We start from the raw sequence: 22,038 nt of genomic DNA, 5'->3' as shown, positions 1-22,038 counted from the left end.
ACATAAAATATAAACAACTTACATAGAATTAAGAACTTCGTATATTCGTATGCATAATGGTATATTAATTGTTTACTAAAAATAAAATAAAAATTTATTCAAAAGGATTACAAATCTTTAAATCGTTTTCGGCCCAGTATTAGCAGTGAAGAAACATTAAAAGTATTTGAAACTAGCTACGTAAACGTAAACAGATGTAGAAACCCTTTTCTTACATGAAAATCAGTGTGAATTTAAATATGATTTAAATCATCGTTTAAATACATTAATGACAAGTTCTATGTTAGATCTAACATAAAGGGAAGTGGGAACCACAAACCATACATACCTAGAGTATGTATGGTTTGTGGTGGGAACCATGATACTATGATTAAGAAGATAAGATATTGCGCATAAGTCGTGACGTAATTGGAGACTTGCATGTTCGTAATGTCAGTTTTTTGTATGTGTCAATAAATAATCTTTATTAAATAGTTTGTAGATATCTTTTTGTGTACGATTATTGTAATTATTAAACCTTTATTTAATATTATTATTTTGCTAATTAAATAATTTCATCACAGAATGCATAAAAATCCCATTTAACTTTAACAAGAATTCAAATCTGATCTCCAATGACGGCATGCGCGAACACGACCGATTTTGTGCTACGGGAAGATCCTATCTTGTTAGTCATAGTATCATGGTGGGAACATACAATACATTGTACATCTTCCCTGCTCGAAAGGGTAACATCGTAAGCGTCTTTATTCTTTGATCGTAACATCAGTCGGCTATGGCTATGGTATACTCCATTCGCTTAGCTCGGTCGGGCATATTTTGACAGATTCATTGTCGGAAACCTACAAAATAACAATTCCTACTTCTCAGTATTAATAGCTCAAGTAACCTACTATTGAAGACTTCTTTCTTAAAAAAAAGAATTATTCTAAATAGTGGAAGTGTATACTAAACCTATCAAATTTTGGGTAGTATATATTTAAAAAAAATATTTTAGTTGTTATAATTTAACATAACTATTTATTATATGGTGCAGATAAATAAATTTATTATTATTTTATTTACTATTAATATTGGCTATGAGTACTTGTGCTTGGTTGTACAGTAATTTCCACCTTCGCAAAAAAATAATTACTAAATTCACTAGACAGTTCGGACTGGGAATAGCGAACCGACTATATTATGGTATTATTTATATACAGCCAAACCATTGTGACTTTCCGCTTTTACTTTGTAATTATTGTGCATCGATTGTGTGACCTCCACATTTTTGACAAAATCATCTCTCCTGACATATGACTAATGACAGACAGCATGACAGCAAAAATACATGAAAATGAACACATCAAAACAAACCAATTGAAAGCAATCCACATTGTTTTGAATTTTAATGTTATTTGATTAAAATTATAAGTTTATTAATATTTTTGTAAAATCAGAATGACCAAGACGTATCCAACCGACTGGGACATAAACAAATATAAGGATGATACAGAACCAGAGCATCACTGGGAATTAAGGAAGATGTTTTTTGAAGCCCATAAAGGCAACTTCAGTGAAGACTACTTAGTTGCTTTGGGAAAGGCTTTTACCAACATTGAGTTTATGGGTTGCATGTAAGTTAGATAAGTTTCAAAATTATTCATTTAACAATTTGTGATTTTTAGGTATCCTCAGAAATTAATGATTCGAATAGCTGAACTTTCTAAAGATGTGGCAAAATCTTATAGGGAGGAAAAGAAATCAAAGTTGCAACGAACATTTGTAACTGCTTCTAGCGCGGCTGAAACCAGAATAAGTAAGTATATATTATGTTTTAATTTAATCATTAAGAAAGGCAGAGTTCAAGTAAGTATAGTATTCCTATCTCTACATTGAAAATCCTGTTTCATGGGTAGAAAAATATGATTTCAAAGTCAAATGTCAGCCAACTAAAGTCACATTTTCTAATTGGTTTTGCTTCTGGTGCCTTGTGTATAGGTTATAAAATTGCATTCATACCCATAGAATATAATACAAGATAACAAAGAATAACAAATTTGCCATAATAATAATAAAGTTATGAGGTACATACTTTTATAACCATGTAGGATGAAAGATCTCACAGGTGCTTTCTGAATGTAGCTACACAAAACAATTTAACTATTAGTTACTAGTGATTTTACCAGTCACATGTGATGGTAGATCCAATCAATAATTGCCATCTACAGTCACTCATTTTACTTTATGTATCTTCTAAGTATCATAACAGAAAGCGGAGGTACAGAGGATGACATTCGTATGAGGATATGAAAAGCTCAACAAGCATTCAGCATGCTCAACCCTGTTTGGAGATCTGGTGAATATACTACAAGGACAAAGATCCACATATTCCAGTCCAATGTCATGTCTGTTGTACGCTATGGATGTAAAACCTGGAAAGTGACAAAAACTCTTACAGATAAACTGCAGGTCTTTATTAATAAATGTCTATATGAATATCTACCACACCTGACTGAGCAAAAAAGGGTAGAACATCAAATAAAGTCCAGAAAGTGGGGTTGGATTGGTCACACACTAAGAAAAAATAATTCCAGTATTGCAAAGACTGCTCTAGAGTGAAATCCCCAAGGAAGAAGAAAAAGAGGTCGCCCAGTACAAATTTTATTTAATTTTGTTTAAATTTATTTAATTATATTTAATGCTATTAAATTCTCCTTACCTTTATTTAATTTTATTTAATTAAACATAATTTTATCTATTTTTATTTAATTTAATTTTATTTTGGTAAAACATTTGTTAACCATCTTCTTCTTCTTCTTCTAATGGCGCTACAACCCTTTGTGAGTCTTGGCCTGCTTAACAGTGTTCTTCCATTCTGCCCTGTCGGATACTTTCCTTCTCCACTGCTTGATGTTCATGGTTTTAAGATCCCTCTCTGTCGTCCATCCATCTTTTACGGAGCCTTCCTCTTGTTCTGTTTCTTTGGGGCTTCCATCTCTGGACTACTTTTACAGCTCGATTATCTGGCATTCTTTCTAGGTGACCAAGCCAGTTTAGTTTTTGTGACTTTACAAATCTAATGTCTACAACATATTCTGCAATATTTCGGTCACATGGTTCGCAGAGGTGACAATAGTTTGGAGAGATTTGTTTCTGGAAACATTCCGGAGAGAAGATGAAGAGGACGATCACCAACTAGATGGTCCGGCCAAATTAAGAATTCAGCTGGAAACTCATTTTGCTTTTTTTGTTTGGTTGGGATTTTGAATTATTTCCAGAATTTTTCACAATCTCGGTAGTCCAGGCCAACAGTAACTCACTTCATGTTTCAGCTTGTTAACCTTCAACCTGATCGATGCCGAGAGACGGTTATGTTCTGTTTTGACGAGGAGATCTCGATATTTTTTATACTCTCTGATGAGTCTGCACTTAATTTAGATTTTAGCGAGAATTCTAGGAGGAAGTGTTGGATATTGTATTTGGTGTTTGGAATAATAAGAGAGAAAGCTTCTTGAAGACGAGTTTTAATTTGTGAAATCCCTGTCTCAATTTCATTAGTTGTTGATAGTTTACTTAACTCTAGAATATTTTGGGTCATAGCGAAATAGTTCCCCATTTGCCTTATGATAATCTGTTCTACAAATTACAGATATTCTTTGTTTTAGCAGGTTTCATGAGGTTAGTTTTGACCAGGAGAGGATCAGATGTCATCAAGTTACCTATGAAAGAGATATGTTACAGTTATAAAAAAACTTGTAGGTTGTAGAACATTAACACAAATACTTATATGCAGCTTTTACTTTGATGAATTGCTTTATTTTATTTATTGTGAATTTTTCCATATCATCTGGTAATCCGAACATTCCACTAATCCAGCAGTCTCTAGTTTTTAATGGTGTCGAATTAGTGGGATTCTATTGTACATATAAAATAACCATTTGTTTTTTAATTTCAGAAAATAGGAGACAAGATCCTGGTCCAGCACAAAGAGGAAGAAGATAATTGAAAGACTTTTTATTAGTTTTATTACATAAGAATTTATGTTAAAAGGGTACATGAATTAAAATGAAAAGCCTCAATGTAAAATTTTACTAAAAACATATATACATAAATAAAATAAATTCTGGATTCATTATAATTAATAATAGTGACAAAATAAAGTTTGTATTGCAATAAATAAAATACAATTTTTATATATATTTTTTAGTTTTATTATAGCTTTTTACAGTATGTTGATTTTATGATTAGGCATAACCCAGTAAAATGGCAATGTCTCCACTTGTCATTCCTCCACAAGAAATCGCGAGATTCGTGTGTTTACTTTTAGCAATTTGTGTAAATTACTGAAATAAGTTTACCTCATGTGCCTTATCAAATATTTGTGTTCGAGTTTAATAGCCACGATGTTCTTCTACCAGGTCTCATTTTTTTTAATGATCAGTTAATATATTTGAGGTCCATCCTTAATCCACTGGATATTTTACAGCAAATGTTCTAAATATATATGTTTCTTGTCACTTTAATAATGTGCCACACAACCTGCATAACAATGTTAATTACCTCATTACCATTTTTGACATCACCTAGCAATAATTGTGCCAGTCATTTGCAATTTTTCGTTCGCTATTTGTTTCCTATACTGCACGAAATGTTTTCTATTAAAAGTTTGAAAACAATGTCTAAACCCAAACCGTTTCACATCCAAACCACCTCACCAACACGCACTAACCAAGTGCAATGTTTTAAATTCTAAAGATTCCAAAAGTTATTTTCCATGAAAGAGGAAACGACTGAACGCCCTTCAGTGTTCGGCGGCTTCAACACCCCTCAACTAAGGTAGCTGTTAGAGCAGAGGGTGCTAAGAATACTTAAAGAAGATCAGTCTACTATAAAGAGCAACAAATGCATATTATTTCATACAATGTGAAAACTCTTATATCGGACCTGATCGAATTAGAGGAAGAGCTGAAAACAATAAAATAATACACAGAAATAAGACGAAGAAAAACCCAAATTACTCTTAAATTAGGATACCCATTTCATTTTAAAAGAGAAGAGGACACATGAAATGGTGGAGTAGGATTCATTATACACAGAATACAAACAAAATAGAAAAGCCCGAGGATTGTATACCTCATATTCAAACTAAATGCAAGATATAACCTTAAGGTAATCCAGACATGCTCCAACCACTACCCACTCGGATGAAGAAATTGAAGATTTTTATGAGTACCTAGAAACAGCATTACACCAATATAAATGTTTATATGGGATTAAGCCCCAATTGTTTGTAATGAAAATTACATTTTTAACTAACATTTGACGTTTCGATTTCCGCTCCAGAAATCGTTTTCAAAAAAGATTTAAGAGAAAGTTTTAAGAATTATGTGAAAAGAGTATAACCAACAAGTTGTTGAGGAGGTTATTTTTCAAAATTGACGGTTGACTTACTTGGTAAAAGTCTTTTAGGCAACAGCCATGCTTTTGGCTTAAAAAAGTGTATAATTGTGGCTTAATCCCGTGTACACATAATAATTAACTCAGACATGCCACTAAAAAACAGTTTCAGAAATACTTGGAAAGAGCCCAGAAAAGAAGTTTGAGAATGAAGAGACAATAGGAAATAGCCAAAGATGGAGCAAATAAAGCAAAAGATTTTAATCAGATTAATGCATCCGAAATGAAAATAATATAATACTAGTTCACGCAAAGGATGTCAAAAAGCAATGGAAAAGTATTTTGACAGTTTATTAAATATAGAATTTGACCGAAACCCAATGCAGCTAATGAAGACAGTAACAGCAATGGTCACCAAAATAACAAAGGAGGTAAGTTGTTCAAGCCCTTCCAAAAATAAAGAAAGAAAACAGTTGGACCAGATGATATTTCAGGGGAAGTGGAGAGACACGTTGGCTAACAGGTTTATTAAATAGAATTATGGAAGTGGGATAAATGACAGAAAGAGTGTGGGAAAGACTAATAAATTTCATGTGTTGTCGTTAAATGACCCCTAGAAGTAAATTTGGTCATTTATTGATTTTTAAATGAGATAGAAGGAACAAATATGATCAAACAAAGTGCAGTTATACTCAAAATATTTTAAAAATTGCTTTGTCATATTCTACTTTCTTCATTTTTTCGCATATATCTTTTGTTATACATTATTATAACTATAATTTTTTTTTTGTATTGAAGACTAGTAATTCCTTTCACGCTCAATAATTTGTGTGACAACGGTATTTTTATTAGCACCTGACCTTCGTTTCATATAATATTTAGTGAACATTAAACATTTGTTAATAATATCTTAGGTGATAGGTATCAAACAGACGCTGGACGTTTTTGCATTGCATGTTTAAAAATTTAATAGAGAATGAATCCATATAAATATAGTTGGTGTTTTATAAAATCCACATAAATGGCAAGATTAACTAAGGAACTATACATATTTATAAAGAAAAACTACTTCTTGGATGTATTATGCAACCCTTCAATCGAATCACTTAACTGTTCTAACCTCTGTATAAGTTGGCTCATGGTATTCTGCGATTTCTGAATGTCCTCTTCATTCAAACTAGGCACAGTGGCGGAAGCTAGGTCGAAATGCAGCTTGGCAAGTTTTTCTTGTTGCTCTCTAATGTTGGTCATTTGCTCCATGGTACAACCACTGCCGAAGGCTCGCAGCTTTCCAGAATGAAAGTCTGCCAAAAGTCCCAACAAGGCTCTCTCCATATGTCGCACGTCGGGAACTTGGGAGACAAAAGAATGATGACGAGTATCTGAATTATGAGGGTTTTCTACTAAACGAAAAATAAAAGAAAAAGAAATAAACCAAAATAAAATAAAATTAAAAGAAATATGTATTGCAAACTAAAGATATGTGTACATAATGCAATAATCAAAGTATAATAAAAGTCCAAATAAAAATTTTGCAAAAAAAACTAAATATAAAGCAAATTAAAGCTACATAAAAAAATAATTCTTTAAAATCATTATATTAAAATGAAGAATATTTTCATTTAAATAAATGTTTTATCACTTTGTTATGTTGCCGGTTGTAAGGCAAAAAGGACACAGCGATGTACTGGTTAAAGTGCAAATTTTATACCATCTATAGTCTGTTAAATAAAAAATGAAATTAGTCATCCAAAATCACGCGCCGTAAGTGGTGAACTGTAGCCGAAATCACGTGCCCATCATGAATTATCGGAAATATTGAATTAGATTGGTGGCGCGTAAGAAAATCTGTTTCCTTGCTGGTCACTTTACATTGTAACAATAGAATATTATATTTCTGCTAATAATAAAAAAATAATAATATATTAGATCTAGTTTATAAAACGTTTTCATTCAAATCACTAATGTGCCGACTAAGCGGAAGTTGACTTGTATACCTAAAGATGGAAAATATTCAAATTAGTATATCCTTTTTATTTCAGAAGGATATTTAGTCTATTAATAGAAAGAGTACTAGCTATTGGTATTAAAATTTTTTATTGTAATTGTATTGTGTTGAAATAAAAACGTTTATTTTTGTCAATGTATCGTTTAGTATTCCATCTATAAGCAGACTTTTTCCATCACGTATCTCTAATTTTTTCCATCTCGTTGAAAACAACATTTTATCACAAAGTCAGTTCGGCTTTTTATCTAATATATGTACCAGCGATGCTATGTTTTCTGTACTACATGAGATCTATCCAGCACTAAACAATAATCTTTATACTGCCACTGTTTTTTGTGACTATGCCATAGCTTTTGATTGTGTAAATCACGACATTTTGATAAAAAAACTAAATTTCTATGGAATTCGAGGTATTTCTTTGAATTGGTTTCAATTTTACTTGAGGAATAGGAAATAATTGGAGCAAATGTTACGACTCTAGTCACAAAAACATTGTATGCGGAGTACCACAAGGTTCAGTACTGGGTCCTCTACTTTTCCTTATCTTTACGAGGGTGGATTGATGTAAAACTAGCCTTTGATAGAAAAAACAAGTTTTTTGGAATTAAATCGATTTATTTCTCAACATAGTCCCCTTTTAGCTCGATACACTTAGTAAGACGATGTTGACCAATTTTTTTATCCCATCCGATTAGTACTTTTGCTCGAGCTCTTCAAAATAGGCCGAAGTTTCAGAGACGATTTCATCATTTGTTGCGAAACGGCGTCTTCCGAGCCATTTTTTTAGGCTTGGAAACAGGAAAAAATCGCTGGCGGCAAGATCTGGGGAATACGGTTGGTGTTCAACCAATTCATAGCCCAATTCGTGTAATTTTGCCATGGCGACGGCCGATCGATGAGTCGGTGCATTGTCTTGGTGAAAGAGCACTTTTTTGCGTTCCAAACCGGGGCGTTTTCGACGCAATTCGGCATCGAATCGATCCAATAATGCTGCGTAGTACTCACCATTGATTGTTTTTCCTTTTTCCAAGTAGTCGATGTGGATGATGCCCTTCGCTGGGTATCTGTTTCGACTGTTCTTTGGTTTCCGATGTGTAATAATACACCCAGGTTTCATCAATGGTGATAAATCGGCGAAAAAAATCGCGCCGTATCATCGCCAAAAGCGTCTCCGAAGTGGTCACACGTTTTTGCATTTGATCAATTGTCAGCAAACGCAGCACCCATCGCGCGGATAGCTTTTTCATGTCCAAATGATGGTGAATGATGTTGTGTACGCATTCGTAGGAAACGTTTAGGACTTCTATTAACTCGCGGAGCTTAATTCGACGATCTGCCATAATCATGTCATGGACTTTGTTGATCATTTCTGGCGTGATCACTTTATTTAGTCTCCCGGGACGCTCATCATCAAAAACACTCGTACGACCACGAACAAATTCAGCTTTCCAAAATTTTACTGTTGCTAACGAAGGTGCAACCTCACCATAAACTTTGTCCAGGTCGGCTTTGATTTGCACATTCGTTTTACCCTTTGGAGGAACTTAATCACCGAACGATACTCGACTTTTTCCATTTCTCCGAAAACACAAAATTTGCTTGCTTTTGACGGCTGTAAAAACCAAACTAATTGTTTTTAAAACTTAAAATTTTGACAGAGGTCATGTCATGAATGGCAAATGTCAACACCGAAACCAATTAGGTATCAAGTAGCGCTATCTATCAAAGGCTAGTTTAATATCAATCTATCCCCGTATGCTATTGTAGACTCAATATATCAATCGAATATAATGCTGCACCAGAAGAGGAGCAAACACGCATACTGATCACCACTGGGTCGAAAGTAGGGTAAGGGCCAGAATTTTAAACATTTAAAAAAGGAAATAGGTTCCAAACAAGAATTATATAGAATCATGAAAGAAGCAGCTGACGAATTACTAGGCATGGAAGGTAAACAAAGGAGAAAAACGAATTGTTTTGGCGAAGAATGTCCGATTATAACAAAGATAAAACAGAGCATATTTACTGATGCAGCAGGTGCACATAACTCGACAATCAGAGGAGGAATATAAATGTCTATGTAAAGAAGAAGAGAAATCCAAAACAGAAAGAAGTGAGAAAATATGAACAGAGAATTTCAAGAACTACAAGAACTAAGTGAGCCAATAGAGACAAGAAAATGTTACCAGAAACTGAACAAAAGCAGAAAAGAATTCAAACAAGAGATGTAAAGAGATAAAGATGGTAATATATTGACAGAACAGCAAGAAACACTAAGAAGATGGAATTCCTGAATCTGACCGAATTTTTTTGAAGTTATACTTCTATACGCACGGTCGGCGTTGGAAATTTGCATGAGAGTGAATCTGTGAAACCATTACATATGTAAGATAATGAGTAAGAGAGAGACAGAAGATATATTTTCTCTCTCTTCCTCTTTTGAGAATAAAAATGTTCCTTTTGTATATATATATATATTTAATATTATATATAATATTGTATATATAAAAATATATAATATTATATATAATATAATATGTATTAATATTATTATGTATGTGATATGTTTTGTATTATTTAAAATTAAACGTTAATTATTTTAGGCTTTTGTATTTCAAAATAATCACTGTTTTACCGAGAACTGTCAATTTTGCAATCCATTAGTGTCATGTCTAATTGGCAAATCCTTTACGTGTTTGGTTCATACGCTGGTGGTTGTGAGTTCGAATCCCAATTATGAATTTCCTTTTTTTATTTTTGAAATATTTAAAAACCACACGTTAATCTTATTAAATATATGTAATATACGCAAAAAACATAAATTTTAAAATAAAATGAAAATTTACAACATAATCCGAGTTGTTGGTTTTTTATTTTTATCTTCGTAAAGTAAGTTATGTATATTGGCAGTTTTAAATACTTATGAATATTACATTTTAATTTATATTGTATTATTATATTGAATTATGTTGTAGTGTATTTATTGTATTGTAATTTTTATATTAATAACAAAATAAACAATGAATTTTACTGCAGAGTTATGTATATCTTATGTTATGTTATGTTTATCTTCGTAAAGTAAGTTATGTATATTGGCAGTTTTAAATACTTATGAATATTACATTTTAATTTATATTGTATTATTATATTGAATTATGTTGCAGTGTATTTATTGTATTAAAATTTTTATATTATTACAAAATAAACAATGAATTTTACTGCAGAGTATGTGTAAAATTTTTTTTGCATTCAACTCCTTTTATACATATATAAAAATAAAAATATATATTTTCATTAAAATATTGATACAATCCTTCATTTACTATACTCCTATTACAGGTCAAATGTTTATATACAGCAAACGATGCACCATATACCTATATAACTAATTCTTTTTCTCTTTCTGCTCTCTCTTACCTATAGCATTTCATATGTAATGATTGTGCAGATTGACTCCTATATAAATTTTTAACGGCGAACCGTGTATAGAAGTATAACTTCTACCGGCAGTCCCACTGGACTGCCACACCCGTTTTTTAGATTATATTGATATATATTAGATGTTAGACAATTTAGATGTTAGATTTAGACAAAATAAATTCTCCGCTACTGGCACGCTTCTTAGTAAAACTCATAGATACAATACTAAATGATACAATAACTTAGGAGTTCACGCATTTGACTTATTTCATTTTATATTTTCTGGAGTATAGAAGTACAACTGACTGGAATTTGAACAAATTTCATGACCACTTTTATTGTCCACTTCACAGGAAATGTCCTATATATTGACTTCATTTTATTCATGTAAAACTGTGTTCAATACATTCAAAACTGAATCTGTTATCAGTTTATATTAACCCTATACTGCGCAGTGTAACAGATATGTCACGTCTCGATTTCAAAGCAGTTATTTTCAATTTAAATACCTTTAAGGCTACCCTGCGCAGTGTGTACATTCTGTTACAACCTTATCTATAATGATAATAATGTCGAATTTAGTCTAAAGCTGTTTTCAATGAAATAACGGACCATATTGTTTGCATCAGCATTTACACGATTAGCATGTGCGAAAGCTTGTGCAAATAATTTAGTTTTGTGGGGTTTATTTACCAGATATTGTGTTGGAATTTTATCTATTTTGTATAAGGTAGGTATATTTTCTTTCGTTTTCTTATTTAAAAAAAAATACTATTCATATTTCGGCTAAGAAAGGAATTGAAATAGGTTGTTATATATCTGACACATTGCGCATGAGTGTAAGTATTTGAAATATTTGTGGGTTATTTTTGAATTGCTTGTGCTTGAACTAAATATACTTTCTTGTAGGTTTTTAGCAATGTCTCGCTGCTTCAGACCTCTTACTCAAAAAGAACTTGAGGAAGCAATCCTCAATTTGACGGATAGTGAGGATGAGATCGATGGTGAACTATCGAACCATAGATACCAAAAAGGAAGCACAGGAATTGAAAGACAAGTATTCAAAAATAATATGGCCTACGAAAAATTTAATTCCGAACTAAGACTTTTCAGTTTTCAGGGGAAATTCCGAGCTTCCTGAAAATATTCTTAACCTGTCAACATCTTATAGCTTCTTGAAGTATTTATTTGATGATAGTATTTTTGAAAAAATCACCACACAATCTTAATTTGTATTCGACACAAATTAATCTTAGTAAACCTGTGATGCTTACTAATAATGATATAAAACAATATGTTGGCATTTGTATATTCATGTCGTTAGTAAAAATGCCAAACGTTAGAAGCTACTGGTCCAATGCTTTCAGACTTCCCCAGATAAAAGAAGTTATGTCTCAAAAAAGATTCGAAAAAATTTGTCAATATTTACATTTTAATGACAATAATTTGATGGTACCAAGAGATCATCCTAATCATGATCGTTTACATAAGCTTCGTTTACAAAAGACATCAGGACTGACTCCATTGGTCACTGGTCTACATATGATGAAGCCAGACACAGGTATAAATTACCAACCTGTAAGTCAGTATCCTTCATAAAATGTTCTAAATTTGATGTACATCTTTGTTTGAACAAAAATAATAACTGTTTTGTAAAATTTCACAAGAACTGCAAAAAATAGCGCAATGTAGGGTTAAAACATGTATAATAGAATGTAAACAGAAAACTTGATTCTAAGTTCAATTTACCTTTTATATTTCAATAAGAGTGGTCTACTCAGAATATGTCTTAAAATGTATAGTTTAAAAATTTCAACAATATTTTTGCTTATACCTTTTTAGGAATCATTATTCCAATTAATTTACCTTTATGTGGATTTCTAGCTCTAACTGTAGTTGGTTTGGCACCCTCTTTAACTTTTCTTTCATTAACAAATGTAATTTTTGAACCTGCAGCTGCATTTCCACTCCCCCCTCTTCTAGCACTATGGACTACAGAACTTCTGCTTGTATTACCCGAAGAAGATATCTGAAAGTTTAAAAACAGTTTATAAATAAATAAATCCAACAATATACACATGATGAACTTGCTGTGATTAAATTGAAAATATAGTTTTTATGTATGCTTTTGTTTTGATTCTAATATTTACTCCTGTTTTGCCAGGACAATTCCTTTTCATTAATTCAATATCCTTCTACCTTGAAACCTGAAACCCACAAATAATTGTTGCTTTGATTTGATCCACCTAATTCATCTAAATTCTTGACTGTCTTCTCTTTAAATACCTAGATCCTATTCTTGACATATCGGCTAAGCATGTTTGATAAAATCAATTGGTATTCAAACTAACATCTCTCCACTTCTATTATTACTTTTCTCTACACACCACAATTTGTGTCCACCTAGTTATTTTGGAATTTGTCTTTTCCACTTATCTGTCTATCTTGATGAATTGTTTGTATTCAAGAGGGATTCTTCTTCACTTCCTCTTGAGAGGTTTTATGATGGATGTTCAATAAGAAAGGAGTCCTGGTAATTATGCCAGGATTGTCAATGATATGTATGAGGAATGAGGAAATAACAAATAGTATTAGGACAGGTGTAAGAGAGATTAACAAAAATTTTAAAGTAATAATTTTAATCCTTTTAATGCATTACCACTTTACTGCTTTTAACTGGGGAAACTATTTTGCTCTCATGTTCATCTTGAGTAATACTATCTTCATTTTCTGCATCACTGGAGACTAGTTGTTGTAACTCAGAAGTTTCTCTAGATTCCATTTTAAATTTACTACCAATAAATAATCTGTAGACCTAAATATTTCACAACACTAATCATAACATTTTTATCTTGTCTTGTTATCAGTTATTGTTATGACATATTTCCAGACATATGAGAGATATATGACACACCCTGGCATTTTTTAATAAAACAATTTATATTTATAAAATTGTCTGAGAATTATATTTGTACTAATAGACTTAATACCAGAAACAAACAAGTTATGTACAAACAATTTTGTTACAACTTGAAAATAAATCAAAACATGTAAAGCTTGGAGTTTTTTAACTTCTATTTGAACTCTAAACTAGTCATTAAAAGATGCCTTAATTACAGCTGATTCATCATAATAGAGTGACAGTGACAGTTCTATGTCAAAACAAAAATGGGTGTTTTGAAAGTTGAGAAGTATATTTTTAATTTAAACAAAAAGGAAATTAGATTAGTAGTAATTACCATGTTTCATTAATATTTCCAATATATGTAGTTCCTAAATTATAATTAATATAAAAATGAACGAATCATCACAATATACTCTAAAATATCAGCAATTACTGAGAGATTTAAAAAGCACAGTTGAAGGATTGTTAATGACCCAAGTGGCAAATGTTTGGTCAGTTTTTGGTGGACTAAACAGGTTTCATAATATAGTGGATAAAATATTCAAACACGGATATAAAGAAAAATCGGTAAGATAGTTTCGAAACGAAAGATAGTTAAGCGTCCATAACGAAGTCATGTTATTGTTACTTCTAATAAGACAGAGAATTTTATTTTTCACGTTAAGAACGGCTATGAATAACTATTCTGATGAGCTTTATTAAAGCGAAATACGTATCAATAGGTACATAGACGCTTTGAACGTGAAATAAAATATTTTCTGTCTTTTTCATTTTCACGGATATAAAGGTTCCGAAGATGTAAGTTACTAAATCATTTGTCCCCATTAAAAGTTGTGTCATTTATATGATAATTGACTACCAGTATTTAAAAACTGTTAATTGTGAACTAATAGAGAAAATAATAGTAATGATTGTGGGATAATTTGATAGAAATATGTTACTGGAACTGTTATGTGTACAGGAAATTTATTATTATTAATGCTATTAAAAGTATATTACACAGATGTATTTTAAACAAAAATTGTATGATCTCATTTTATGGACTCAATATAAGTAAGATTTCTCTACCTACTTCTAGTTTAACCTATATTTTGAAGTAATTTACAATATAATCTACATGTTGATTGAACTAGACTATCTAATCAATCCGTTCTTTTAGGTTTTATTTGTAAATTGAATAATTTTTTAAAGTGTCCAATGCTATTTGAAGATGATGGTTATAAGTGTGTCTCTCCATAACAGTTCAGTTTTTTAACATGTTACTGGTATACTCAGTTTGCTGATCCCAGTCCCATCTGTCATGTAAATTTGTGTTTCAGTGGCTAGAAATTACTGTATAACCAAGGTTATGTGCTCATGCCCAGTATTTAAACAAAAAAATATTCACATGCAGTTTATTAAGAAAATAAAACTTCATCAATTAAAATAAAAGTATCTTTAAAAAAAAAAGTATGTATTCTCAAAAAAACTTACAATGAAGTAAAAACTTCTGATCTATAATGGAATATATTTATTAAAATTTGAAGTTATCCAAAAGGATTAAAAATTTCAGAACATTTTTTCGGCCTTATCAGACCATCATCAGTGAAAACATCTTAATAAGTAATTGAAACTAATTACATAGCAAAGTCGGGCAATGATTAGTTTAGCACCAATCATAACCAAGCTTATATCTGACATTTAATGTAAGTTTAAATAGTGTCAGACTTGCCATATCTTCAGTTTTTTCATACTGTCACATAATATTATAGAAACGCATTGAAATTATATAAAAATTCATAGATTTTAATTAAATTAAAGATAATTATTAATTGCATATACAATAAAATTAATTAAAATGATATCAAAAATAAATAGTGTTAATTAAATTACTGTATATAATAGAAATGGTTGACCATTCGCACCTAATAATAAGAAGGTCCTAATAGACAAGATGTGAAAAGTGCTGTCAAATAATATTTAACTGCATTTAAAGTAACAGAAAATATTTATGAATGCTGTTTTATACTTATTCAAAACTTGTAGTTTCTCATAACACAAATTATAATTTCTAAAAGTAACTTTATTTTTTAAACATTCATATACATATTTTACAAAAAAAAATGGCACCATAGTGTTACCTTGAGGAAAATATATTTGGTTATGTTGAGTGCTCTAAACTAATCATTGCCTACAAAGTCTATTAACCCTTAGATTACATATTGAAAATATTAATTTTAAAAATGTTGCGATACAAGGTTGTTGTTAGAGGATTTCACTTTAATGAACGATACAGATTCCTGGCCATATAAGGATATTAGAGTCCTACAGAATATACCAGCCAACTGACTGATCAGTTCTTCATTCACATTCAGGAATCCCCAGACTTCACCATCTGGGAGGGGCAGGTTTAGGTTGCTGACATGGATTTGTTGAGTTGGTAGGGGGTCTGGGTTTACTTGTGGTTTCCAGACTTCTAATACCGCCCATTGCGCAAGAGCCTCTTGTCAAAACAAGAGGCATGTTCGCCTAGTCCGGAACATTGCATAGTGATAAGGTCATAGTTTCTCTTAGAAATACACTATAAGTTGTGATATCTTGTTCCAATGCTTGCCGCATTTTTTTTTATTTCAGAGGCCGGTGTAACTGGAGGGTTTACAATCACGCTGAGGTACTGGAGTAGGCTGCTCCATCTGTTAGAAAAATAAGACACTGAACTTTGGTGACTGGGGAGCTCACCAACCCCCTAGACCCGGTAACTATGACTCTCTCAGAAGAAGAATAAACAACAAAAAATTTTCCCTAGAATGAAGAAAGAAGTTATAATATAGTTGTAAAATTGATATACAACAAAAAACTAAAATGTATACACACTGACAGCAATTCTTCATATAATTCTAACTGAAGTAAATTTGGGACAAAATGTAGTACTGGAGTCATTGTTGAGTCAAATTTTTTTATCCTTGTATCATTTCCGCTCACTTCATTGTCTGAATTCTTTATATTAATTTATATATTTTCTTTATAGGAGATTGGTTACTATAAATTCATTCAAGGATTAGAGTGGTTGCAACCAGAAACCTCCAAATCATATTTGTCTGTAGACTGTGAGTACCGTCCCCATATTCCTCCACATCTAAAAAACGACAAGTCAGCTATTTGGTTATATAGAAGTCTAGAAAACCACTCTTTGTCACAAAAACTATCATGGCTGCTATCTGATAAAACACACTTATCAAATTGTTACCAATCTTATGCCTTTCTTACTCAAGAAAAATATGCAGAAGCTACTCTGATATGTTTAAGAGCTGTGGAGAGAAACCAAGCTAGTCTGATGTCCGAGATTAATCCTTATTTATTTCTACAAAAACCTAAAGAATTCTTAAAAGTTCATAGAAGATGTTCATCATTTCCTGATAATCACATGCAGAAGATATATGCTGAAAAAATAAATATTCGCAGAAGAACAGTTCAAAGTGTAAGTGATGAATTAATGGAAGCAACAAATAAAATCAACATTCGAAGTAAAATAAGAACTTGGCACAGCATGCCTAATTTGCTAGCAGATCAGCGGAGACTTACTAAGAAGAGGCCATGTTCAGATAGTAAAACTATGCCCAATACTCCCGTCCATTCAAAAAAGATATCCCCATCCCTGTTAAAGGTAAGCTCTAAATTAATATTATATTACGGCATTAAAAATACTTTTTTTTTTATAAACTAACGATTATCTTAACGCAAAATATACTTTTTGTGTAGAATAAGCCGGTCTCTCAGACGCTTGAAGCGACGAGCGATTTTAAATAATGTTTTTACGCGTGCGAAATCATTTTTTTCAATACAATTTCCATCAAATCAACGGTAAAAATTCGATATTTTTTGATCAGAGTTTTTTGATACCCAGTCAATATCAGTGACAAATTTTATTGATTTCATGAGAATCGTAAAAAATGGTTAAAATCGTGAAACGTTTATTTACCTGTTTAACACCTTTTTAAAAACTGAGTTCATTTGCGGTAAAATGCAAAAATTTTGTACGTAAGCTGCACGCTTTACCTTTGAAACCATTTTAAATTTTTGTCGATAGGACCCTCTGATCAAAAGATATCGAATTTTTACCGTCGAGTTGATACAAATTATATTTAAAATTGATTTCGCGTGCGTAATTAACATTTAACATCGCTGGTTGCTTTAAGAGTTCTTTCTGAGATAACAGTTCATTCTACACAAAAAGTGCTAATTAACATTTTTGTTAAAAATTATCTCAGCTATATTTCTTGATTGAAATATGTTTTTTACGGCGTATATATTCTTGGTAAATCGATGTTTTCCGTTTTTCCACCCATACGAGGGGGAATTTTAGGAGGAAGCCCAGGGGTAGGAGTGGCAAACTTTTTTGGGGTCTCAGAATTGTCATTCTTAGCAAAATTCAGCTTGTTCGTATGATTTTTAGACGTTCAGTGACATTAACGTCTCTGACGACTGGAGTATTCTTTCCTTGTACATTTAGGTATATTCAAATCGTTGCAAGCATCACAATTTGCCGAACCATATCTTGGTTACCGTTAGTTCTACAATATTTTACAATAGACTATTTTAAAGCACAGAAAATGAGCTTCCTTTTTTATTTGATAATGCATATACCTAAATGTATATACCTCAATCTGCGTAGAAAAAAGTTATAGAACAATGTTTGCGAATAAATAGAGAAAATGGCCCAAAAATGGGGTGTAAAAATAAAGTATCTCAGATACTTTAAATCCTAAAGATGTCTACCAAACGTCACTTTGTAGAGAAAGGATATAAGTTTTTTTTTTATGTAAAGTAATCCCTATACCTATACCCCCGTGGAAAAAAGTTATGGGACAATAAAGAAAAGTCGCGTTTGTTACTGTTTGTTTGCTCCTTTTTTCTAATATAATTTTGTCAAAAAAAAATTATTTTTGACTTTAAAAGGTGATATTGCGATCGGAAGTTTAATTTTGAATAACTGTTCTGTAGATGTTTCTGTTGAATTCACCCAAATTCACCCCATAAGGACTAATTCACCCCTTTCTCAAAAACACACCCCTATAAATAGTAACACTCTGCGGTTTTTTTATATTTGACGGTCCATTGATCATATGAAACAATAAAATCCCTTTAAAGTTGTAGTTCCTTTCCAATATACATAATCCTGTACCTACATGGCACTTCTCCACTAGAGCAATCCTCCTTACAATATATGTATATAAGAGGAAGGAGGATCAGCATTATGTCTAAGCCACCGATAGTGAAGAACAATCGCATTGCATATGTGATTACTACACATGCCAATCTTTGCACATTTTAAAAGTCTACCATCGCCTTTTGCTGCGTTTTGTTCGATTGTACTAGTGCATCATAAGTAACTATAACTCTGAAAACACTTATGTATAACCAATACATTCTTTTAGGTTTCAGACCCCATGTTTTGTCACAAAGCCTACGGGACATCTTGTTGCTTCAGTGACAATATTTGCCAGGTGAGCATTTCACGTAGGTTTTCTTTCAAGGATAACTCCGAGCTACCTAACCTCTTCGGAGAATGATGGTGTTGTTCCATTCATGGTCGGAAATTGAATTGTTAATTTCGTCCTATTTGTAAATGAAACCAGTATCGTTGTATTAGGAATTATTGAAAGTCCTTTTTCTGTTGAAGTCTTAGGTTTTCTTTCAAGGATAACTCCGAGCTACCTAACCTCTTCGGAGGATGATTGTATTGTTCCATTCATGGTCGGAAATCGAATTGTTAATTTCGTCCTATTTGTAAATTAAACCAGTATCGTTGTATTAGGAATTATTGAAAGTCCTTTTTCTGTTGAAGTCCTATTTAAGTTTTGTTAAAAGATCGTCATTCACTATTTACTAAAATACCTTGAAGATAACCTTTTGCTGCTCTTATAGTGGCCGACCGATCTAGTATGTAGGTACTTCGCACATGTTAAATACATATTTTTTTCTTTTAAAGCAATGCCACTGCATTTACTAAGTCCCTGAAACCGATTCAGAAATATAGAAAGATAGGTGGGAAACTGTAAATTGAACAAAATACTAAATATATTAAAACATAAATAAATAGGTTCGTCTCACGATATGTTATTTTGAAAAAAATGTAACAAAATGAAATATTTTCTTAATATGTAAAAATGGCTTTAACTGTCACCTGTCAAATATATTAAAATTCGCAGTTTTTTTCAGTATTTTTTCATTTACAAAATCATATTTATCGTTTATAGGTGGATTACAAAACCTTACAACCTCATCCCCGAAAGTCCAATTCCAAGAAAATAAAACAAAATACTTTACCGAAAGCTTCTGGATTAAAACATGTTTTGATAGATAATTTAAACATAGTTGAATACACACCCTCACTAAGCAGCTCACAAAGTAGTGGAACCACTTTAATAAACGATGAATTAATTAGTTCTACCGCATCAACATCTGATATGAAAACCAAATCACCCCTCAGTTTATCGCAATCTCCGTTGTCAATGGTAGACTCATTTTTGCCTATGTCTGGTGAAAAAGATTACAAAAAGTTACCAAGAAAAACATTCATCGAAGATGGTGGAATGAGCGTCCTTCCTATGGCGACAGGCTACTTTCCCAAACCAGTCAAAGGCCAAAGCTTAATGTCTTTTTTAACTTCTAGTCAATTTGCTAGAGCCAATGCAGAGTTGGATCGAGAGAATGCACATTTTAGTGTCTCGGAAGCTATTATTTCTGCTATGGAACAAATTAGATGTAAGAAAAGTTTTAGATTAGCTGAAGAACAGATGGATGAGAGTGATCCGGAGATAATGGATTTGAAACAGAAGATTAGGCTAAGGAGAACTAAACGAGTTTTGGAGAAGCAGAAAAAATCATTGTCCTGTAGTTTGATGAGCGATGGCAAAACCGATAGTAAGTAAATATTTCTATTTATTTTTTGGAAGCATTTTCAGTCTGGTCACTTCTTAATTGATTTATAGATTTCTCTAAAAGTTGCATTAACATTATTGTTCGATTTTTCTTGATTAGAACTTGTAATGCGTGTATACAGTTGATCGTCTCATATTAATTTGCTCCGAGGTATCTTAATTTCTCTTTCACATCTCTTCGTAGATCGTTAACATGTAGTTGTTTATTCGCCGATCTGCATCATTTTTAGCCTGTATTGGAAGTATAGCTTTCTTTTCGCGGGCTACGGACGAAGCGGTGGATCCCGCACAGGTATGACAAAAATAAAAGCGACTGAAAAGATAAAATGAAACGATCGCGCGACCATATACTACCTGGAGTAGTAAACGCAGTCCCATGCGTGTTTCTTAATAAAGTTAAATTAATTACATAAAATGAAATACAATCGAATCGAACATCGCTCCATTGTGTGTAGACTATAAGAAAGCTATGCTTCCTTTCCTCGATCACTCCCAGAGTGCCACATCCCATTGTTTTATCTTTGTTTCATTAATATCGAGGCGAGACTTTAATTTATTTCCTTGCGTTCTTCTAGTTCTAGCTGCGCTAAATGCTAAAAAATCTTAAATTTATCGATGGAATTTTTGTTATTATACATAATTTTATCTCATTTCTTGATTTAATCCGTCTGAAATAATATTTTTGGTCATTGAATTATCAAATTAAAATATGTTTGATTCTAGCATGAAAGACTTACATCTATAGGTGAGTATAGATATAAGTGATAATGAATATGAATAAATCTACCAAATTTTTGCAGTAAAATGGATCTCAATGAAACTTTTTGAATTCGATTTGTATGAGTGTGAGGAAATTTCGTGAATAAAAATGATGATGTGGAAATGAAAATTGCATTATTGAATAAGGAAAATACATTTTCCAAAGTGCATTTCGAAGTGATGAAAAATTGGTAATAAATTTATAAATCGGAACTAATTGACGGAGCTGAGTTTAATATTACTACTCGGGAGTTTTTGGGGACACTGAACATGAATATCATGACGGCAATGTTCTCTGAGTCACCTGGAGCACCTAGTGTTCGTCTCCTGGAGTTTTTGGAGTCTCTAAAAACTAATATCATGTCGGCGATGGTCAACGAGGCATCTGGTGCCCAGGACGGGTTTCGTATTCGAAAGAAAATCAGTGCAAACTCGTCACTCAGTGGATTTTGGTATCACTGAATACTAATGTCATGTCGGCGATCCTGTGCGAGGTACCTGATGCCCAGGACGGTCTCTACTCCTGAAGTTTTGTGAAAATTTGATACAAAGTCAGTGTAAACTCGTTGCTCGGGCTTTTTGGGGTCGCTAAACACTAATATCATGTCGGCGATGGTGTCCGTGGCGCCTTATGCTCATGAGAGAGC

The 22,038-nt window shown here is 32.2% G+C and overlaps 3 protein-coding genes across 7 annotated transcripts in view; 2 read left to right on the top strand and 1 right to left on the bottom strand.

Annotated features, from left to right (window-relative positions):
- Positions 1 to 1,320: 1,320 nt before the first annotated feature.
- LOC140441688 (uncharacterized) lies at positions 1,321 to 4,181 on the top strand. The gene is made up of 3 exons (XM_072532566.1): positions 1,321 to 1,616; positions 1,668 to 1,798; positions 3,938 to 4,181. Exons 1-3 carry the CDS (start codon positions 1,441 to 1,443, stop codon positions 3,982 to 3,984), a joined length of 354 nt encoding a protein of 117 aa, XP_072388667.1. The 5' UTR covers positions 1,321 to 1,440; the 3' UTR covers positions 3,985 to 4,181.
- Positions 4,057 to 14,180, bottom strand: LOC140441687 (coiled-coil domain-containing protein 28A). 4 transcript variants are annotated; one of them, XM_072532565.1, is made up of 3 exons: positions 14,047 to 14,180; positions 12,674 to 12,836; positions 4,057 to 6,782 (listed from the first exon to the last, which is right to left on the bottom strand). In XM_072532565.1, the coding sequence occupies exons 1-3, from the start codon at positions 14,047 to 14,049 to the stop codon at positions 6,445 to 6,447; spliced, it is 504 nt and encodes a 167-aa protein (XP_072388666.1). In that variant the 5' UTR covers positions 14,050 to 14,180; the 3' UTR covers positions 4,057 to 6,444. The 4 variants fall into 4 exon arrangements, with proteins under 4 accessions (XP_072388666.1, XP_072388664.1, XP_072388663.1 ...); XM_072532563.1 differs by lacking the exon at positions 14,047 to 14,180 and adding an exon at positions 13,467 to 13,902 and having other exon boundaries at positions 4,057 to 6,731; XM_072532562.1 differs by lacking the exon at positions 14,047 to 14,180 and adding an exon at positions 13,467 to 13,899 and having other exon boundaries at positions 4,057 to 6,779.
- The window catches only part of Rubicon (run domain Beclin-1-interacting and cysteine-rich domain-containing protein rubicon), a 32,785-nt gene continuing 24,849 nt past the window's right edge, over positions 14,103 to 22,038 (top strand). Inside the window, exons 1-4 of one of the 2 annotated variants that reach the window (XM_072532559.1) lie at positions 14,103 to 14,271; positions 14,500 to 14,510; positions 16,720 to 17,355; positions 19,949 to 20,615. In XM_072532559.1, coding sequence (XP_072388660.1) covers positions 14,103 to 14,271; positions 14,500 to 14,510; positions 16,720 to 17,355; positions 19,949 to 20,615 — 1,483 coding nt within the window. Of the gene's footprint in view, positions 14,280 to 14,499; positions 14,511 to 16,719; positions 17,356 to 19,948; positions 20,616 to 22,038 lie in introns of both variants that reach the window. The other variant, XM_072532560.1, reaches the window with a different exon arrangement.

Source organism: Diabrotica undecimpunctata, chromosome 5 (genome assembly GCF_040954645.1).
Source record: "Diabrotica undecimpunctata isolate CICGRU chromosome 5, icDiaUnde3, whole genome shotgun sequence".
NCBI lineage: Eukaryota > Metazoa > Arthropoda > Insecta > Coleoptera > Chrysomelidae > Diabrotica > Diabrotica undecimpunctata.
This window is presented reverse-complemented; position numbering and strand designations above follow the sequence as displayed.